At 41.1% G+C, this 22,500-nt stretch overlaps 1 protein-coding gene and 1 long non-coding RNA gene across 2 annotated transcripts in view; one reads left to right on the top strand and one right to left on the bottom strand.

Moving 5' to 3' along the window:
• The window catches only part of LOC135097939 (uncharacterized), a 1,053-nt gene extending 36 nt beyond the window's left edge, over positions 1 to 1,017 (top strand). The window contains exons 1-2 of the mRNA XM_064000064.1: positions 1 to 117; positions 231 to 1,017. The exon at positions 1 to 117 is cut by the window's left edge and continues 36 nt beyond it. Of these exons, the coding sequence (XP_063856134.1) occupies positions 235 to 1,002 (768 nt within the window). The 5' untranslated portion in view covers positions 1 to 117; positions 231 to 234 and the 3' untranslated portion in view covers positions 1,003 to 1,017. The remainder of the gene's footprint in view (positions 118 to 230) is intronic.
• The window catches only part of LOC135097921 (uncharacterized), a 47,160-nt gene that overhangs the window by 4,264 nt on the left and 20,396 nt on the right, over positions 1 to 22,500 (bottom strand). The window lies entirely within an intron of this gene.

The following is a 22,500-nucleotide window of genomic DNA, read 5'->3' as shown; positions in this document are numbered from 1 at the left end:
CAACGAGACGCTCACGCCACCAGCTCCACATCAGTTCACAGCTGGCCTCCACGCAGTCCAGACCTCTCCTGCTCCAGTTAGTTTTTCACCTTTCACCGACTTTTTCCACGTAGCCTGGTAAGCCTTCACCTTCCGACGAGCCGTCCCTTCTTGGTGGAAGTAACATATATGATCCATGGACATATATTGACATATATTTATGTGACACGGTACTGTTTCTTTTTGTTCAGACCGATGTCGGACCAGAACGAGGCTCACGGAACGCCAAGGCGTTCGTCATCGTCGTCCTCTGAGAAGAAGAGACGTGAGAAAGACTCTGTGCCTTTACCGGCCAGTAAAAGGAGGGCCACCCAGGACACGGGAGTGAAGGACGGCCCGAGTCAACCACGGCCCGAGTGTGGTTCACCACCAGCTGTGGCCGGCCCAAGTCGCGCCAACACAACAACCGAGTGCTCGTCTGGCGGTGAAACTATCAACCGGCTATCTGCATTGTTGAGTGATTTAATTGAAAAACTCGACAATAACCCAGTACGGGAAGATGAGCCTTACGATAACTGTGAAAATATTCGTGGCCTTCATGACATTTCCTCGTCTGAGGAAGACGCCACAGTAAATTCAGTGGGTTTGCTTGACCCTTTGGATGAACTGGACACGTTCCACTCCATGCCTGCGTCCCAAGACTGTGATGAGGTTGATTTTCTTAAGGCATTAGGGGAATTCTCAGGTCTTTTCCATAGTGAGGAACAGAAAGGAGAGCCCCTCTCTGAGCGTTTGGCCTCCATCCTGAACTTGAGTTTGAGACGTCGACCCTCCGCTGAAGGTATAAAATCTACTTGTGAAAAAATCAAGCTCCCAAGCAATGTGCCAAACCTAAAAGTTCCGGTGACCAACGCTGCTGTTTCCAAAGCGATGAGTTTTGGTGGAAAATTGATTGACGCCAAGCTTACTCAAACTAATGGCCTGATCTCAAAAGCTTCAGTTCCTATTGCATATTGTGCATAAGCGATATCGGGGAAAAGAAAGGAAAAAATATAAATTCATACTTAGATGGACTAAACATGAGTCTTAGACTGCTTTCCTCTGTTATTAATTACATTAATCAACTACGGAAAGAAGTTGCACGGCTCCATGTTCACGACTCTGCCTTGGCCGAGCTTTGCAAGTGGGAGTATGAGGTTGGACAAGATGCTCTTTTTCCGTTTGATGTGACTAAGAAATGCGAGGAAATACATAAAACAAAGAAACTGGGAAGGCCTACATACCGTCCTTACAAGTCTTCTGGGAGGAGGTATGCTTCAAACAAGCAAACTAGGCGGCCCTATCAGGTTTCCTCGCATTCTTGGCTACATAACCAGCCAAGGCCTTTTTTAGGCCAGAAGCATCCCCAGGGGAGAGGGATGCATTTACCAAAACTCCACCAATAAGCCACCTCAGGGTGAATACTGTTTTACCCCCAATGATTAATACTCCAGATAATTTTAAGGGAGGTAAAATTTTTTATGCCAGTTCAGTATGGGGATCACTCACAAAGGACATTTTTATTCACAATGTGGTACATGGTAAATTTCTGGATTTTGCCAGTCTACCCAGCCAGAATAATCCACCTAGCCCTTTGAAATTGTCAATGGCTGATAGCCATGCCCTGGATATTGCTCTTTCATTGTTCCTTAAACAACAAATAATTGAACGATGTGAGCCAGAGAAGCATGGGTTCTTTTCTAATGTGTTCCCTATTACTAAAATTGACGGTACTACTAGAGTTATCCTCAACCTCAAGGAACTTAATAATCATATTACTCATATCCATTTTAAATTAGATACTCTAAAGGATGTGATACAGTTAATTCATCCACACTGTTTTTTCATTACCATGAATCTTAAAGATGCTTATTTTTCAGTTTTTGTTAAGCCAGAGGATAGAAAATGGTTACAGTTTATGTGGAAAGATCAGTTCTTTCGTTTCACTTGTCTACCACAAGGTTTGACGTCAGCCCCTCGTATTTTTACGAAATTACTGAAGCCTGCCCTATCGCATCTTAGAAAACGTGGAATATTGGTCGTATTTTTACGAAATTACTGAAGCCTGCCCTATCGCATCTTAGAAAACGTGGAATATTGGTTGTATGCTATCTGGATGACTGTATTTTCATTGCAGAGTCGGAAGAGGAATTAACAAGGGATGCACACTATGCCATGCAGTTTTTTGACTCTTTGGGGCTCACGATAAATGTCAAGAAATCAGTTCTGGAACCCACACAGGAAATTACTTTTCTTGGGGTTGTGCTGAACTCTGTTGCTATGACGGCCGCTTTGCCTCCTGTTAAGAAAGACCGCATAAAGACGCAAGGTCGGCTTCTATTGAAGGGGGAAGTTACCTTGCTTGACTTGTCCTCTTTCATTGGTTTGGCCGTGGCCTCGGATCCTGCTATAGAATTGGCCCCACTTAGATACAAATATCTCGATATTTTTCGTAACAGAGAACTTGCCAGATACCATGGAAATTATATAATTCAAAAATTATTCTGGATGATCATGCCCGGGAATTAATCCAATGGTGGATTGAAAGTGTAGATTATCAGGTTAAATCATTACGATCCTCTTCCCCCCAACTAGTTATGTTCTCGGATGCTTCCCTGACAGGTTGGGGTGCAGTCATGGGAGACGTTAAGACAGGTGGTCACTGGGCGTATAGGGAGTTGGATCATATCAACTGCTTAGAATTAAAAGCCCATTCTCTTGGGTTTAAAGTCCCTTTGTAAAGATATCAGGGGAACACATATCCGCCTTCGCTCGGATAATTCCACTACAGTTGCCTGTATTGAACGTTGTGGTAGTAGTAAACCTTACCTTAATTCATTAATTGAAAACAAATTTTTGCATGGGCTGAGTCAAAGGGGATTACCCTATCGGCACAGTATGTAAAAGGGTTACGTAATGTTGAAGCAGACAGAGAGTCCAGAGTTACGAATTTGGATGGTGAATGGATGTTACACCCTCGTGTTTTCAATAGACTTTGCCAACTTTTTTTATACACCGGATGTGGATCTCTTTGCTACATGAATTAATGCACAAGTGCCTGCCTACGTCTCCTGGAAACCAGATCCATCTGCCACACACATTAATGCCTTCACACTGCCCTGGTCAAATGGAAATTTTTACGCTTTCCCGCCTTTCAGGATCATCTCAAGAGTCTTGAAGAAACTCCAAGAGACGAGGCACCAATACTGATGATATTCCCACTGTGGCCGACCCAGTTTTGGTTCCCCAAAGCTCTCCAGCTAATGGCAGCAGTTCCCGTTCTTCTCCCCAAAAATTCCCTAGTTCTTCCACAACATCCTACTCAATGCCATCCACAGGCTCAGAGGTTGGTGTTAACGGCAGCGATTTTATCAGGGAATCGTACGGAAATCAAGGCTTTTCGGCAGAGGTTGCCCAATTTCTCCTTGCGTCATGGAGAGATAGCACAAAATCACAATATGGGCCACCTCTCAGACGCTGGATGTCTTTTTGCATCTGCGGGGAAATTGATCCATTTCATCCACCTTTGAATATATTTCTCCAATATTTGTTGTCAGAATTTAGGAGTGCAAAAGGGCGAAGCTACAGCTCAATGAACACCATAAGATCAGCCATCTCTACCGTAGCCAGTATTAATGACCGGCCGGCAGGACAACATTCCTTAGTGACCAGATTTATGAAGGCAGTTTTTAGGGAGAAAGACCAGCTTTTCCCCGATGCCGTATTACCTGGGACCCTAAATTAGTCTTGGATCACTTGACAAGTTTAGGGCAAAATAAGGATTTATCACTCATTCAACTTTCCAGAAAACTGGCAATTCTTATGCTATTATTGACTGGTCAACGAGGACAAACGTTACACTTACTTGACACTAGAAACATGACTGTCTCAGAGTCCAGAGTTATTTTTAGGATAGGGGATCCACTTAAAACTTCGAGGCCAGGTGACCATTTGTCCGAGTTGAGTTTTAATGCCTATCCCCATGATGAAAAGTTATGTGTTGTTGCCACAATAGTGAATTACCTTAGTAGAACAAAATCCATACGCCGGGAAATCACGGGATTTTTTATAACAACAAAACCTCCAATAAAATTAGCTTGTAGCAACGCATCATCACCACCCCTACAAATTTACGTACATGCATACATACCTTCTCTGTTCACAATTACACATTGAACTTAAGCTTCAACATTTAGTGACATTTATTAACTCAGAGGTTCTTAACTGAGCAAAAATATAAAGACACTAATAAGAGCAACGACTACTTATTTTGCTGCCATTATCTTTCGAAATTAGAGCATGGACTTACGCTACAACATTCTGTTAAACTCAGGAAGCCAAGGCAGTGGAAAGGTGAATGGCGTCATCAACCTTCATCAATTTCTCACGTGTGTTTAGCGTAGTACCTTATGGCATTTCCTTGGGACGACCTGTTCACCTTATGGTAACACGTTAATTATTCTACTTCATCCGCAGGAGCTGGGTTCGGAAATAGCGGTGATTTACATTTACTGAAAGAGGGAGAAAAGATCACCTCGGAATGAGGAAGATTGTTCACTTATTCGCGGTCTAATTGTTCTTTAGCTGTGGTTAGGTTTGGCTGGTCAGGTCAGGAGTCTGTAGGCGTTGGTTGGACGCGAATACACAGTTATTGAGGTGATTAAAAGTACTCCTGTAAAATGCTACGTGGCATCATCAAAGCGAGGGAGGAGGGAGGAAGGGGGGGGAGTGAGCCCGAGCGACCTTGAAAACAGCTGAGAGATGATGCCACGTAGCATTTTACAGGAGTACTTTTAATCACCGCAATAATGTTGTATAATGCTTATCGGTAAATTGCATGCTTTTTAACACCTCCGTTGCTCCGTGTTGCCTGCTGCCACCACCCCTCCCCAATCTCTCTCTCTCTCTCTCTCTCTCTCTCTCTCTCTCTCTCTCTCTCTACGATTGCCACAAAGCATCACGCACTCATCCCTTCTCTCCAATACCTCAAACATTTCCTCGTCCCGCCACATACAACCACACTGCTCGCCGTCTAGTCTACACTCGCGTATAACAAAATAAAAGGCGAATAGAACACAGTAAAGAATGCAATTTGCACCGACGTAAAGTGATGGAGATTCCCCGAGGACGCTAATGAAGTCTTATTACTCATCCACTCAGCTGGGTAACTCGCTGAAGGGGGGAAGGAATTAACTAAGGAACCCACCCACACACAAACACTCACCCACACACACACAAACACACACTCACACACACACAAACACACACTCACACACACACAAACACACACACACACACACACACACACACACACACACACACACACCACGAAGCAAATATTCTCTCACCTCTCAGCAAAGACTGGCCCTCACAAAAAGTTTGTTTCAACCTTCGTGCGATAAGTAGTAATGCAGAAGTTCATTCCTGTATGCCCAAAAGTATTGAGTAATGGTACAAGGTGTAGTGTAGTGCTGCTTGGAGCGGATTTGTCGGTTCAGGTTAACACGATATCCTGCCCGGAGAGAGCATTCCTGAGCACCCTTGCTGGCGCCCTCTGGCAGTGTGTCAGTGAGGACACTTGGCGAGGACAATGCACCGTTTTTTGGAAAGGAAAGTGGAATGTTCAGGTAACTCTGCATGCCGAAGTGAATAATGAACGTGTGCTTACGTTTGTTGCTCCTCAGTAATCACCCACGCCGGTGCGGCGGCCGAGGCGCGCTGCTCTACTGCTTTAAACGTGGCTTAGGGAAGTGGCCTGAATCTCCCCAAATAAGACACGTACAAAAATATCAAATGCAATGAAAGCTCAGTGGATACACACACACTTCACTGCCTAATACCGTACCTCACAATTTTATATAATGAATTTTATTTGGGACTCAGTAATCATGTTGTTAGTGCTGGAACATTAGGGAGCTTTAAGAGAAGATTACACGGGTTTATGGATGGGAATAATAGATGGAAATAGGTAGGTATATTTGATACAGGGACTGCCACGTGTAAGCCTGGTCCCTTCTTGCAGCTTCCCTTATTTCTTATGTTCTTATATACCATTTAAGTACTCACACACACACACACACACACACACACATACACACACACACACACACACACACACACACAAATGTATAAGAGAGAGAGAGAGAGAGAGAGAGAGAGAGAGAGAGAGAGAGAGAGAGAGAGAGAGAGAGATTAATACCAAGACCACCTGGTAATATAATCGCACACTAATAGAATTCCGGGCAATACGCAATAAGTTCATTACTCCCTTATTAAATATAGCGCCTCCTACAAGGCGAGGCAACACACACACACACACACACACACACACACACACACACACACTAGTAATAGTAGTAGTAATAGTAGTAGTAGTGGTAGTAGTTGTTGTTGTTGTTGTGTTAGTAGCACCATATCATATTAATCAGAATCATTGTAGAGCAGAAATTACATAGCTTCTTGTGCAGACCCCTCCTTTCTCTCTCTCTCTCTCTCTCTCTCTCTCTCTCTCTCTCTCTCTCTCTCTCTCTCGTTTAGTGTAGCAAGGAAATAGAATATAATTGTTTAGCATACCATATTTCACAGTATTTGTATTGAAACTACTGCTAATGGGAATAAAGGTATTTTACAGAGAGAGAGAGAGAGAGAGAGAGAGAGAGAGAGAGAGAGAGAGAGAGAGAGAGAGAGAGAGAGAGAGTCGAATAAAGCATCAATATTTAGCCATGCTGAGCTCCAGTGATCCTCTTACGCCACGATGGAGAGAGAGAGAGAGAGAGAGAGAGAGAGAGAGAGAGAGAGAGAGAGAGAGAGATGGATGCTACTCTTATATGTTCTATAACGACTATGATGATTATTTTGATATACTAGTACTACTACTACTACTACTGCTAATAATAATAATAATAATAATAATAGTAATAATAATCCTGCTGCTGCTACTACTGCTATTACCACCACCACCACCACCACCACTACCACTATCACCACTACCATGACTACCAACACCACAAAAATGAAAAACATCACTAACAATAATAAACTCAACCATCTCTCTCTTTCTCCGACAGACTCAAAACAGACCACCACCACCACCACCACCACCACCACCACTACCTAACGCTGTGTCCAGGCTGGAATGTGTGACCTCTCTGCCAGGAATGTCACCGTCCTCTCACACTCTGACACCAAGTACCTCACAACAACACCTACAATACTACACCTCTGAGCCCCCCGGAGGTAAAACGTGATTTTTGAGTTGTATTGTGTTTGCTAAAGTGTTTGCTTCAAAAGAAATGGTTACTTATTTTTTTTTTTTTTTTGTGGATGTGTGTTATTTACTTGTGTTTGTGTGTGTGTGTGTGTGTGTGTGTGTGTGTGTTGCTCTATATATAGAACACATTTTTGAGGTAGAACAGTTTACGTGACAACAACCACCGCCATCACCGCCACGCATGGAAACACTTGCCCGGCTCATTACGAGAAGCTACAGTAATTTCTTCCCCGCGTCCTGAGTCTTGTGATCTTTTGAGCCAAACTTACCCCGCAGCTTACGAGTACTTAACACGAAGCGAGTTTGTGTAATTATTTATGTTTGTCTGAGTGGAGCCAATTTGAGCGTGTGGCCCTGAGTGAGGCGCCACACCTGCCTGGCTGCCCTCTTCTAGTCCACGTCCTCTTCCTTTTCCTCTTCGTCTTCGTCTTTTCCTTTATCTTCCTCTTCTTTTTTCTTCCTTTTCCTCTTCCTCTTTTCCTCCTCCTCCTCCTCCTCCTTTCAGAAATTTTCAATCAATCAGTGCTCCTCCTCCCAGCACCCTATCACCTGAGTTCTCCCTCTTCGTTTTCCATCACAAGATTAAGCATGGTTCCAGCACAACGTAATCCTGGATAGAAAAAAAAAGCTATGGGTGTTTAGATATTGGTCCTGAACTGCTGGTGCAATAATATAATGTCAGTGCAGGCCATAAAATAAATTGGCTTTTCTTTTCCTCCTTTTTTTTTGTGTGTGTGTGGAAATGACATTTTGAGCGGACTTTTTGTTATTCATTTATTCTATTTCCTATCTTACTTTTTTATTTTATTTATTTACTTACTTATTTTTTTGTCTTTGATCGGTCTTCCTGATACGTAAAATCCTTATAAGGCATGAGATACAGACTTCATGATCTTGGAACACAATATTATTTGTTGCTTTACTAACCGACTACATTATTCTGCAATATTCATGGAAGTTGGAAGAAACAAATGTGCAGCAACATAATACATACCAATTACTGGAAATCCTTCGACAAGCCCGCTGCATGAATACTTTTAGATAAGCACGTCGCATCAGCCTTTCAACTGACGTAATTCACTCCGGCATAATTTTAATTTCTTTTAAATAACATTAAAGTAACAGACAGCTTCGTTAGCCACAGTAGGGCTGTTGCTGGCTGTTCTTTCCTTTGCATTTCTTTGTTCCTCCTCCTCCTCCTCCTCCTCCTCCTCCTCCTCTTCCTGTATTTCTGAGGCACCAAATGAGAATAGCTAAATATGCATTTTACGCTAACACTAATTAAACTAAGCATGAGCTCTGGTTTTTGCCCTGTTGTTAGACATGGTGGGACGTCACCGCGTCAGCGTGTTTTCGTGAGCGTGATGATCCTCATACAGCAGCGGTGAAGAGCGAGGCACGTTCCGGGGAGCTCGTAAGTTCCATGTGAATCATGAACTGTACTCTGCTTCACCAAGTCTGTCTTTGCAATTTTGCCACCTGAGGGCACGCCATCATGGCAAGTCTGCCACTGACTGATGCTCTTCCTCGGTGACTGGTTTGCATATTCTCGTCTTGTTTTAAAAAGTGCGGCAAATTTATTCTGTTTCTACCAAATTCATTGCTTAAATACACGATACCAGATTTTTTTTTTTTCTACTTGGACAATTAGGTGCCATAATAATAGGTAAGATTTTTAGTAGAAATTCAGTATTCTTCTTCAGACAAACGTGAATTGTCCTGCACGAAAAAAATGTAGCAACGGTGCTCCTCAGTACACAACTTGGTGATCCTCGTACAGCGAATGGTGTCTGATGTGAGGGTTGCTGCGAATGCTCAGTGGCAGACGGCAGAGAAATGGCAAGCTTGTTCTCGTATCGGCCAAGAACACTGTGATTATCCAGACTGTGATTACTGCGACCATTGCTACTTTGACGTGGTGTCTGAGGCGCTGCAAGGACGTAAGGCTCCCGGTGGACTGTGTGTGGTGGCAGAGCTGTCTTGATATTCCTATCTTGAAATAATTCCAGTCGTTGTAAATGGAAAAGAAAAAAAAACGAGTTTTGGGATTTACAAGTGAAAGGGATGAAAACTAACTACTGACAAACACAACAACAACAACACGCCCTCTCAACCTCTCCACCACCCACCAACCACTAGCCACCAACTAGAACATCTCCACTCCATCAACCACCACCACCACCACCACCTCCCCAAACTCCCCAAGCCGCACCCTCTCTACTCTCACACACACACATACACACGCACACGCACTCTCTCTCTCTCTCTCTCTCTCTCTCTCTCTCTCTCTCTCTCTCTCTCTCTCTCTCTCTCTCTCTCTCTCTCTCTCTCTCTCTCTCTCTCTCAAATCTTGCTCTATGACAGAGGAATTATGAAACACTCAATTGTTTCTCCTTCCCTTCACCAAATATACTTCAAAAATTAAGCGTCAGTACCTCAGCTGATGGTACTTTGGTGAGCTTCACGTGTCATCACCTGTTTGCATTACGTTTTTCCCCCATTATATATCCTTAATCTCAATCTTCATTTCTTCACCTTCCTTGCACTAACAGTCTTCAGAGATCAAGCGTCAGTACTTCAGTTGATGCTACTTTGGTGCGCTTCACGTGTCGTCACCTGTTTGCATTACTTTTCCCTATTTCATCTCCCCAATCTCAGTCCGCGCGTGTCCATTATAAAGAAATGGGGGGGAAAAAGTATTCTCTCGTGCCAACAGTGTACCGTGTGGTGGAGGGGGAGGCGTAGACATTAATTAGGGAGCAATGACCCTCTCCCCCAGTAGCCCTGACTCAACAGGTAGTCCTTAGTAAGTGATTAATTACCGTTTGCTACGTATTTACATAACGTTTGTTGCTCACCGCCGCGACACAAGTGGTCCTCATGTTAAGAAATGCTTGCTTTTTAATTTTCTTGTTGCTTATCCTTCACGCGCTGTATTGAACTGAACTGAAAGGGGAAACAAGAAGTGATGTGCAGTCTTTCCATTTCGGCGGAATGAACCTTGCTCAAGTTGCTTTTTAATTTAATATTTCGGATAATTATGAAATAACACTTGTTTTCACTTGAAGATTAGATTATTTTAGGTTAGGCTCACTGTTTTCATTGCTGATCCATGCATTATGTAGATCACGAAAAAAGGGGGATGTCTTGCCGAGAAATAAGTAGTGTCTGGGAATTAGTTAGCGAAGGTTATTTCCCTTAAAACGCAATATCTCTCAAAAGCCTAAATGTTTACCGGTGTGCCGCACCTATCCCTCTCCGCTGTGGTGAACTGAAAGGTAACAGCGCTCACCTTTCCGCTACGTGACCACTGAGCATTAGCACAATCAGGTAAGAGTGATGGCGTGGTGCTGTGAGCCGAACACTGGCGGCGATCAGTCCGGCGCCGTACAAAGTGTTTTTTTCTATATATATTGTACTGTGCTCAACTTGTATTGATTTCTATACTGAGATATGGAGTGTGCTGTATTCTGAGTCCACAAATCATTAATGCTTGCAAATTTGAGCATTTGATACCTGTCGAGATCAATCCCCCCCAAGCACACACACACATACACACGCATTACTACACGGGTCGCTTACTCGCCCCGGGTCTCGTACAACACAGAGGATTCTCTCCCGTAAAGTTGTACCATGAGAACCTTTGCCATCGCCGCGACACACAGCACGCCCCTCCTTCCCCACCTCGGACCCGCTGGCTTGGCGCTCCTCTTGTCCCGGTGAGCACTGAACATTGCACCGTGCCGTGGCTCATGTCTTGGCTCACACTCAAACTCAACCGGTCGTCAGGTGTTGCCTCACTTGACGTGCTGCACGATTATCATCCGCTGAAATGCTTGCCGTGACTTATAGGCGGAAAAACTCTGTACCGCAGCAAAGTGAGGATAGGATCTGTTTTTGGTGAGAAAAAGCATCATTTGTTTACAATGTTCGATATATGAAGCTGTGTTGTACTTTTAAAAATTGTGTTGTAAGATTATTAATTTCTATTGTTTGAACCTGATTCATTAGGAGAGCTGATGTTGTTCTAGGCCCGCATTAGGTTTTTGTTAGACTACGTGAGTCACGTAAAATAAATTAGATGAATGGTATTTTTTATCAAATTCAAGTCTGCCGTGCATTATTTTACCAGTTCTGTGTCGCGGCTTCTGTAACAAACTGTAACAAACACTGCAGGGGATATTATATTGGGAGGAGGCAGTAGACACCTGCCGAAACGATAATTACTCCCTGTGAGGTCTAAAGCACTGGATGAGGGGGTGCTGTGAACTTATCATTAAACCCAGCTGTGACCTCACTGAACGTTTCCCTTTGTGTCTCACAACACAAGGGGGCAGTCACAGCCTGCCCTCTAAAGACAACTCTCTTCCTCCACACAAACCTACAAGCACCTAATAACACACACACCCTTCACTCAAAAATTTTTAAATCATTATGGCGACTCCTACACCAGCCTCGGAGTCCCCATCTGGGGAGGGGACCATAAATGTCCCCAGGTCGGACTACCTTTCTGTCGACGACCCTAAGTGTCTTGACACCCCCCTCAACTTTTTCTTCATTAACTTCTGCAACATTCGCGGTCTAAGATCTAATTTTCAATCTGTAGAACACCACCTCTCCTCTTATAAACCTCATCTTTTCCTCACTGAAACTCAGGTGTCTGAGGCAACTGACAGTAGCCCCTTTTCTGTTCCCTCCTACTTTCTCTATCCTCATTTTCGATCCAAAGCTGGATGCTGCGTTTATGTACGCAATGACTTAACCTGCTCTCGTGCCCACGCTCTTGAATCTTCCGAGTTTTCCACCATCTGGCTACGACTACAGAGTCACACTCAAACTAAATTTATCTGTGCTGTATACCTCTCACCTAACTCCTCTGACTATAACAAATTCTTTGACTACTTAACTTTCAAAGTGGAGCACATTCTGACCCTCTTCCCTATTGCAGAGGTCTTCATTCTTGGAGATTTCAATGTTCACCACCAGCTTCGGCTTTCCTCTCCCTTCACTGATCATCCTGGTGAACTAGCCTACAACTTTGCTATCCTCCATGACCTAGAGCAATTGGTGCAACACCTTACTCGTATTCCTGACCGTCTTGGAGATACGCCTAACATTCTTGACCTTTTCCTGACCTCTAATCCTTCTGCTTATGCTGTCACCCTTACTTCTCCGTTGGGCTCCTCCGATCACAATCTCATATCTTTATCTTGTCCTATCACTCCAATCCCTCCTCAGGATCCCCCTAAGCGAAGGTGCCTCTGGCGTTTTGCCTCTGCTAGTTGGGGGGGACCTGAGGAGGTATTTTGCTGATTTTCTTTGGAATGACTACTGCTTTCGTGTCAGAGACCCGTCTTTGTGTGCTGAGCGCATAACAGAGGTGATAGTGTCTGGCATGGAGGCGTACATTCCTCACTCTTTTTCTCGTCCTAAACCTTCTAAACCTTGGTTTAATTTCCTTAATCTATTATCCTTACTCGAGAGTATTTCCTAAGATTATTATCCTTAATCCTGACTATATCCTTAACCTACTACCCTTAATCCAGACTAAATCCTTATCTAAAATCCTTAATCCAGACTATTTCCTTAATCTAAAATCCTTAATATAGAATTCTTAATCCAGACAATTTCCTTAATCTTAAATCCTTAATGTAAAATCCTTAATCCAGACTATTTCCTTAATCTAAGATCCTTAATCGATGTTATTTCCTTAATCCTAAATCCTTAATCTAAAATCCTTAATCCAGATTATTTCCTTCATCTGAAATCTTTAATCCAGGTTATTTCTTTAATCCTAAATCCTTAATCTAAAATCCTTAATCTAATATCCTTAATCCAGACTATTTCCTTAATCCAAAATCCTTAATCTACAATCCTTAATATTAATTTCCGTAATTCAGACTATTTCTTTACTCCAGACAGTTTCCTTAATCTACAATCATTCCAGATTATTTCCTTAATCGAGACTCTTCCTCCTCCTCCTCCTCCTCCTTTTTCCTCTTCTTCATTTCTTTCTTATTCTGTTTTCTTCTTGTTGTTGTTCTTCTTGTTTTCTTGTTCTTCTTTCTGAATCATATCCTCTCTTTTTATGACCGTCTCAATTTCAATATTTTAATTCTTTTCCATCCTCTGTCTTCTTGGATTCTTTTGGATCCTCAATCCAGACTATTTCCTTAATCTACAATTCTTTATCCAAACACTTTGGCTAATCCGTAATCCTTAATCCAGAATAAATTTTTAATTTACAATTCTTAATGCAGACTTTCTTTTTTTTATTCTATTTCCTTAATTCATACCCTTTAATCTACAATCTCTAATCAACACTATTTCCATAATCTACAGTCCTAAATTTTAATTTCCTTAATCCAAACTATTTTTTTTAATGTACAGTCCTTAATTTAGAATATTTCCTTAATCTTAAATCCTTAATCTAAAATCCTTAATCCAGACTATTACTTTAATCTTATATCTTTAATCCAAACTATTTCCTCAATCTTAAATCCTTAATCTTAAATCTTTAATCCACACTATTTTGTTAATCCCAAATCCTTAATCTAAAATCATTAATCCAGACTATTAATCGTAAATCCTTAATCTAAAATCTTTAATCCTAGCTATTTCCTTAAAGAAAAATCCTTAATCCAGATTAGTTCCTTAATCTACAATCCTTAATCCAGACTATATCCTTAATCTACAGTCCTTTATGTTAATTTCCCTAATTGAGACTATTTCCTTACTCCAGTAAGTTTCTTTAATCTACAATCCTTAATGTTAATTATCTTATTCCACATTATTTCCTTAATCGAGACTGTTTGCTTAATATACAATCTTTAATTATAGTTTGTTTCATTAATCTAGTATCCTTAAGACAATTTTCTTCACTATATTCACCTTTTTTTTTTTTTTTTCGGAGGGGGAAGCGTATTTAAGCGGTGTTTTTTTTTTTTTATTAATTTAAATCTTCCCTCTGCTGATCTCCTTAATGTATGACCAAAAAATAAAATAAAATAAAAAAAAACGCGCAGGTGCTAAGAGGACGCGGCAACACGGCGCGCTGAGTGGGAGAGGAGGTTTAACCGGAATTATAGAGTGGAGATTCAGCCGGCGTTATAGTTAGCTCTGAACTCCGTCAACAACAAACGCATATAGGCCAGAAATAGGGCAAATAGGGTACTAGGATTAATTTTAAGGAATATTAAAAGTAGAAAGCCGGAATTAATATTAAAGTTATAATTGGCGCTGGTCAGACCTCATCTAGACTACGCTGTGCAGTTCTGGACCCCACATTACAGTAAAGATATAGGTTTATTAGAATCAGTACAGAGGAGAATGACTAAAAGGATACAGGGGATGAGGAGTATTCCATACAAGGCGAGATTGAAGCTGTTAAATTTACATTCTTTAGAGAGACGTAGGTTAAGAGGGGACCTGCTAGAAATCTTTAAGTGGTATAAGGATTATAACAAGGGGAATGTAAGCAAAATTCTTAAGATCACCAACCAGGATAAAACAAAAAATAACGTGTTCAAGCTTGAAAAATTTAGGTTTAGGAAGGATACAGGAAGAAATTGGTTCTCAAATAGAGTGGTAGATGAGTGGAACGGACTCAGTAATCATGTTGTTAGTTTTAAGACTTTAGGGAGCTTTAAGAGAAGATTAGACAAGTTTAGGGATGGGGATAATAGATGGAAATAGGTAGGTATATTTCATACAGGGACTGCCACGTGTAAGCCTGGTCGCTTCTTGCAGCTTCCCTTATTTCTTATGTTCTTATGTTCTTAATTCATACTCTTTACAATCTTTACAATCTTTACAATCCTTAATCAAGACTATTTCTTTAACCTACAATCCTTAATCTTAATTTCCTTAATCCAGACTTTTTTTTTTATTTACAGTCCTTAATTTAGACTATTATCTTAATCTTAAATCCTTAATATAAAATCCTTAATCCAGACTATTTCCTTAATCTAATATCCTTAATCCAGACTATTTCCTTAATCCTAAATCCTTAATCTCCTTAATCGTAAATCCTTACTCTGAAATCCTTAATCCAGACGATTTCCTTAATCCTAAATCCTTAATCTAAAATACTTAATCCAGAGTATATCCTTAATCTAAAATCCTTAATCCAGACTATTTCCTTAATCTTTAAACCGTAACCTAAAATCCTTAATCCAGACTATTTCCTTAATTTTAAATCCTTAATCTACAGTCCTTAATCCAGACTATATCCTTAATCCATAATATTTGATCCAGACTATTTCCTTAATCCTAAATCCTTAATCTAAAATACTTAATCCAGACTATTTCCTTAGTCCTAAATCCTTAATCTAAAATCCTTAATCCAGACTATTTCCTGAATCTTAATTCCTTAATCTAAAATCCTTAATCCAGACTATTTCGTTAATCTATAATCCTTAATCCAGACTATTTCCTTAATCGTAAATCCTTAATCTAAAATCCTTAATCCACACTATTTCCTTAATCCTAAATCTTTAATCTAAGATCATTAATCAAGACTATTTCCTTATTCCTAAATCCATAATCTAAAATCCGTAATCCAGAGTATTTCCTTAATCTATAATCCTTAATCCATACTATTTTCTTAATGTAAAAAACTTAATGCAGACTGTTTCCTCAACCTACAATTCTTAATCCAGACTATTTCATGAATCTACAATCATTAATCCTAAGTCCTTAATCTGAAATCCTTATTCCAGACTATTTCCTTAATCTAAAATCCTTAATCCAAACTATATTCTTGATCTTAAATCCTTAATCTACAATCCTTAATCCAGAATATTTCCTTAATCCTAAATCCTTAATCTAAAGTCCATATTCCAGACTATTTCCTTAATCTTAATTCCTTAACTTACAATCCTTAATCCAGACAATTATAATCCTTAATCCAGACAATTACAATCCTTAATCTTAATTCCTTAACCTACAATCCTTAATCCAGACTATTTCATTAATCTTAAATCCTTAATCTACAATCCTTAATCCAGACTATTTGCTTAATCTATAATCCTTAATCCAGACTATTTCCTTAATCCTAAATTCTCAATCTAAAATGTTAATCCAGACTATTACCTTAATCTACAATCCTTAATCCAGACTATTTCCTTCATCTACAATCCTTAATCCAGACTATTTTCTTAATCTAAAACCTTAATTCAGACTATTTCCTTAATCTACAAGCCTTAATCCTAAATCCTTAATCTAAAATCCTTAATCCAGATTATTTTCTTAATCTTAATCCTTAATCCAGACTATTTCTTTAATCTTAAATCCTTAATCTACAATCCTTTATTTCCTTTATCATTTCCTTTATCTGAAATCCTTATTCTATTATCCTTAATTCAGACTATTTCCAGAATCATAAATCCTTAATCTAAAATCCTTAATCCAGACTATTTCCTTAATCTAAAATCCTTAACCTAATATCATTAATATAGGTTATTTCCTTAATGTAAAATCCTTAATCCAAACTATTTCCTAAATCCTAAATCCTTAATCTAATATCCTTAATCCAGACTATTTCCTTAATCCTAAATCCTTAATCTAAAATCCTTACTGCAGGTTATTTCGTTAATCTGAAATCCTTAATCCAAACTATTTCCTTAATCTTAAATCTTTATTCTGCAATTCTTGATCCAGACTATTTCTTAAATCTTAAATCCTTAATTTACAATTCTTAATCCAGAGTATTTCCTTGATCTACAATCCTTAATCCAGACTATTTCCTTAATCCACAATCCTCAATGTTAATTTCCTTAATTAAGACTATTTCCTTACTCCTGACAGTTTCCTTACTCTACAATCCTTAATCTTAATTTTCGTATTCCACATTATTTCCTTAATCGAGAGTGTTTGCTTAATGTACAATCTGTAATCATAATTTCATTAATCTAGTATCCTTAATCCAGACAATTTTCTTCACTATATTCACTTTTTTTTCGGTGGGGAAGTGTATTTAAGCGGTGTTTTTATTAATTTTAATCTTCCCTCTGCTGATCTCCTTAATGCATGACGAAAAAAAAAGAAAATCCGCGCAGGTGCTGAGACGACGCGGGCTCAGCGGGAGAGGAGGTTCATCCGGAATTGCTTTCTTTTGAGACTCAAAGTTATGGACGAATCAACGTAATCGATGACTGCGCGTAATTGATAGAGCAGCGGTCGTCCAAGCACGAAGTGAAAAAAGGTACGCGCCTGGGTGTATTTTATATCCCGCAGTATGTCTGTGCCGCTGTCAAACTGCAGCCGCACTCGTCTAGGCGGCAGAGTCCACCTGTCTGTCCTGCGCCGCACCTTGTCCAGGCCGGTCTTGGTGATACAGAACGGTATATCGGTGCCTGTGTCCACCAGCACCGTCAGCGGCTCTTCGATGCCTGGTGTTCGTGCGGCAAACGTGAAGACTTTGCCCTTGCGCCACGTCTGGTATCTCTGCCACAAACGTTCAGGGTGACGCAGGAACAGACTGCTGCTGCCGTTGAGATGGAACTCCTGTCGTATCTCGGCCTCCTGCAGGCGGCTCATAGACATCACTATTCGTTCGGTGCTGTAGCACATCTCCATCTCCTGTGGAAACACCACTAAGGGCGTGTTGACCACCACGCCGCCCTTCAGTACCACCACCACCTCGTCCAGCTTTATCACGTCCAACTCCAGCACGCCAATCCAGGTATTCATGCGTATCTTTACCGTCTCCTCGAGGCCCGTGACGATGCCGAGCCTCTGGCCCAGTGACAAGACCAAGTTGCTGACTGAGCAGCCGGTGTCAAATAAGACAAGGCACGGGTGGCCGCGCACGGTCGCATCCACCATGTTTCCTTCACCCATGTGAACACGGCAGTACCGGCTCACACTCCTCTTCTCCTCGACTCTTTCGGCCTCCAGCTTGAGTCTCAACACGTCCCCGCTGTCTCGCCATCTCTTCCTGAGGCAGTGAAGGATACGATGACAACACTCCAGCTGCCTCTTCTTTTTTGGCACTTTCTTGTTCCCCTTTCTCTGCTTTTCTGGCCCGTCTGTGTCCTGCCTGTTCCGCTTCTTTGCCTGGCTCTCGTGGTCTTCAGCATCCTCCCTCTTCCGCTTCTTGGCCTGGCTGTCTTGTTCCTCTGTGTCCTGCCTGTTCCGCTTCTTTGCCTGACTCTCGTGGTCTTCAGTATCTTCCTTCTTCCGCTTTTTGGCCTGGCTGTCCTGGCCTTCCGCAACCTGTCTCTTGCATTTCTTGATGCTGTTCATAACACGTTTACAGCTCTCCATGTTGTCTGACTTCTTTTGTTCTTTACTGTTCTCACACTTGCTCTTCTTTACCTGCTTCTCGAGGTCTTCTGTGGTCTTCCTCTTGTTGTCTTGGTTTCCGTGTTCTTCAGTATCCTGCGTCTTCCTCTTCTTGTTCTGGTTCTTGTCTTCTTCCGTGTCCTTTTGCTTCCTCTTCTTGATGCGGTCCATAATGGGATTAAAATAGTCCATCCTCATCCTCTTTTTTTCTTCTCTGTCATTCCCGTTCTTCTGCCTTTTGTGTTCTGTATCCATTTTAACGCCATCCATCTTCCTCCTCTTATGGTTCTCATTGTCTTCCATGCTTTCCTCTTTTCTCTTCGTGTTGAGTTTCTTAATCTCTTGGTCACGATCCGCTTTCTTCTCGCGGCTTTTGTCTCCTCTTGTCATTCTTTTGACGCGATGATTGTCTTTAAAGCCTTCAGTGTCCTTTCTCTTCTTGTGGTTGCTGCAGTCTTCGAAGCTCTTCAACTTCCTCTTCATTGTGTTTTCCTTGGTGTCTCTCTTTTTCTTCGTGTTCACCTTCTCGGCGAGGGTCTCGTATGCGTCCGTTGATTGTTGTTTTCTTTCTCTTTTTAAGTCTCGTAGTGTACAGCTGTGCACCAAAGTCTTCAGTAGGCAATCTAAGACTTGGCACAAATTTACCCTGAACTTACTGTTCGTCCTGAGGTACGTCTAGGTGATATTAAGGATACTTGTGTGGCTTCTCCTTGGAGCTCCCAGCAGCTTGGAGCTAAAGCACTGCGGCACCCTCCAGGCCCACCAATCAGAGGCCTCTATTCTAGATGTGATAAGCTCTTAAGCCAATCAGATACAAGAATTAAGCAAGATACAAAATTAAGGTTTATTCTTTTCATTGCAGACAGAGATGCATTTTTTCATTAATGATAATGAATCGTATCCAAACCAACACTGAAATCATGAACACTCCTTTCAAAAGCATAGATGTAATATATCTATATGCCTTAGTATTTTAATTTCTCTAAGTATTCCTTTTTATCAGTCGGTTTTCTCCATTATCTGTCTCTGTCTATACATGATGACGTGTGCACTACTAATATTCCACTAACATCTTCACGCCACCACGGTCTGATGGTCATTTATAGCCGTAGAAAACCTCACCACAAATTCCCATTCACACAACATAACTGACGCATATTTTTGGGGTCAAGTAAAATAACAGTCTTGTCACTGTTCGCAGGTGGTCAAGTTTAGTCCCGCGCTTACATAGCCAAGGAAATAATACGACCTGTGATGTTATTTCGTGCATCAGTGACAAGCAGGAAGAGCAAGAGGTGGATCATTCTCAGCTGAGGAGAAAGTATGCTTATATGTTAAGTCATTATTGTCACCAGCAATGATCATAGTCGATTTATTGTTTTGTATATATGAAGTGTGTTGTCCGCTCAATGTATCCCGTTTTGGTTAAATATACTGAGAGCAAGAATCGTTTTATAAGATGTGTCGTAACACCATCCCTTGCTTACTACAAAATTAAAGGAAGGAGAACAAGAAGAAAAGCAGAAAATGGAGGATGAGAAATAAACGTGAAAGGCTAACTCTGATACTGCAAATAAAAAGAATAGTACTTTTTTTTTTTTTTTGTTCCATATATTTCGCGATGAGTAGAAAATGAGCTATGGTTTCTTCTCCATTTTCTGTGTGTGGTTAGTTTAGATTAGTTTACATAAGGTAAGTTTAGGTTGGGTCATCTAAGGATAAGTTAGGTTAGGTTTCTGTGTGTGGTGTTCAAGTTGGAAGGTGTTGAGTGTTGGTTCCTTCAGTTCCGGAGTCGCGGCGGGAAGACAAAAAAGGTGCTCAAGTCTTCCTGAGCTCCACGTGTTTGGCGCTCCGTGTTGTCTCTCTTTGGTTACTGAAGGGGTGCTTTGGTTGTTGCTTGTGTAGAATTAATGAGACTGTCTGGCGTGGATGGTGTCCTGTGCAATGTGCTTCCTTCAAGCTTTGTAAGTATTCAAGTTTGTTTTCCTGTTAACGTTTTGTAATCATAAGATCCGTTTCTCTTTTGATTTTTTTTTTTTTTTGTCCTAGCTGCATTTTATGGAGTTTCTTTTAATGTTGCGCACGCGCGCGCGCACACACACACACACACACACACACACACACACACACACACACACACACACACACACACACACACACACACACACGATTTTACACTTTCTCATTATTTTTCTTCCTTCATTCACTGTCGAGATAATTAAAGTAGAAGGACAAAGAAATACAAGAACAGTAACATTAATGAGAATAAACGATATGATTTCCAATGGTAAGATTAAAGTGTTGTAACGTATTTCTCTGGTATGTCCGTCACACGTCTCTACTGTGACGCTCGCACGTACCTCTCACACCTAAATGACCTCAGCACGCTGTCACGAGAGAGAGGTGGTTGTGAGGTGACCAGTAAGTCACTCCGCCGCCTAAACGCTTGCTCTGAGAGAGAGAGAGAGAGAGAGAGAGAGAGAGAGAGAGAGAGAGAGAGAGAGAGAAAGCAGGACTATACTTGTGTGCTTTTGCTTCTGTATGTACTCGCACTAACTTGAAAAAAATACATAAATAAATAATGGAAACAAATAAATAACTTACAAGAGAGAAAGAGAGAAATTGGGGAGAGAGAACAGCAAACATATACGAACCAAGCAAAAACAAAGAAAATCAGTCGGGCAGGTGTACAGTACTCAGTAATCAAGGTGTGGATTGTGGCAGCCAGGTAAGACGACCCACTCACAACACGTGGACTACTGAATTACAAAGTGGAGGCATTCCAGACCAGGTGTGTAGGAGACTGAGGTGATGTGGCAGGTGTGTGTGGAATTCAGGTTTATACAAGAGGTCGTATGTGTAAAAGGTGGATGTGTGTAGGTGTGTGTGTTTGTTGTAGAGTAGCAATGACTGAATGGTGGTAAGCTGTTGTCATCATTAGTAACTTCCATGACTCTTTTGCAGAAGGATGGGTTCATTAAGACACCGAAACTGTATTGATTGTTGATGTTATTCTAAGGTACTCAAGCAATACAGGTTTTTTTTTTTTTTTTTTTTGTTATCAATTTTCTTATTCTCGTCCTTCTTCATTATGAGAAAGCTCTTTTTATCGTTTATTTTGCTCTACGCTAGTCTCACTAACAAACTAGATTAAACTTTATTGAATACAAAAGCACGAAGACTAAATAAATCATAATGAATACAAAAAAAAAACTCTCTTTAGTTATCTATTATCCTTTAATTTCTTTCACCATCCCTAAATTGCCATTACCTTACTCAAACCAACCTCCCACTATCTATTCCACTCCAGCTTGACAATATTTCCACGTCTTCACCTACACATCTAGATTACTTATATATTTTTTTTTTGTGTGTGTGTTTTTTTTTCTTAATAGTAACGTGTAATGACTCAAATATTGTTACTTTTTCTCTCTTTTTATTTTTTACATCACGCTTTGCTATCATGCATATTCGTAAGGATAACTGGTTCCTGGTGTTCTTGCAAGTAGTGTTTGGAACCACGGGAAGTGTTTGGCAGGATAACTCGTCCCTGCACTCCTGATGGTCGTGAGGGGGAGCATGGAGAGAGACCATGGCAAGGAGGGATGTCAGTGAGATTTACGTCTATTTTCACTTCCATTCCCTATATGACTCTCTCTCTCTCTCTCTCTCTCTCTCTCTCTCTCTCCTCGGCCCCCGGTGTCTGTTGTGTCCAGCGGCAGTGTCAGCACAGGAGTTACTGGCACTATTTTACCAGCACCTTCCGTCAACACAAGAGGATTTCCCGCAAATGGACCAGCTATTGACTGAGCGAGAGGTGTTTTCCTGAAGGTCCAGGGAAGGGACGGGCGCCGCACGCTGCCTCAACAGGTGTATCTCCCCACCTACGCCGCCGCCTTCATGTCCACCAGAGGAGAAGAGACTAC

The sequence above is a fragment of the Scylla paramamosain genome, unplaced genomic scaffold (assembly GCF_035594125.1).
Source record: "Scylla paramamosain isolate STU-SP2022 unplaced genomic scaffold, ASM3559412v1 Contig37, whole genome shotgun sequence".
NCBI classification, from domain to species: domain Eukaryota; kingdom Metazoa; phylum Arthropoda; class Malacostraca; order Decapoda; family Portunidae; genus Scylla; species Scylla paramamosain.
The sequence above is the reverse complement of the archived record's forward strand: the minus strand, read 5'-3'. Positions and strand labels throughout refer to the sequence as shown.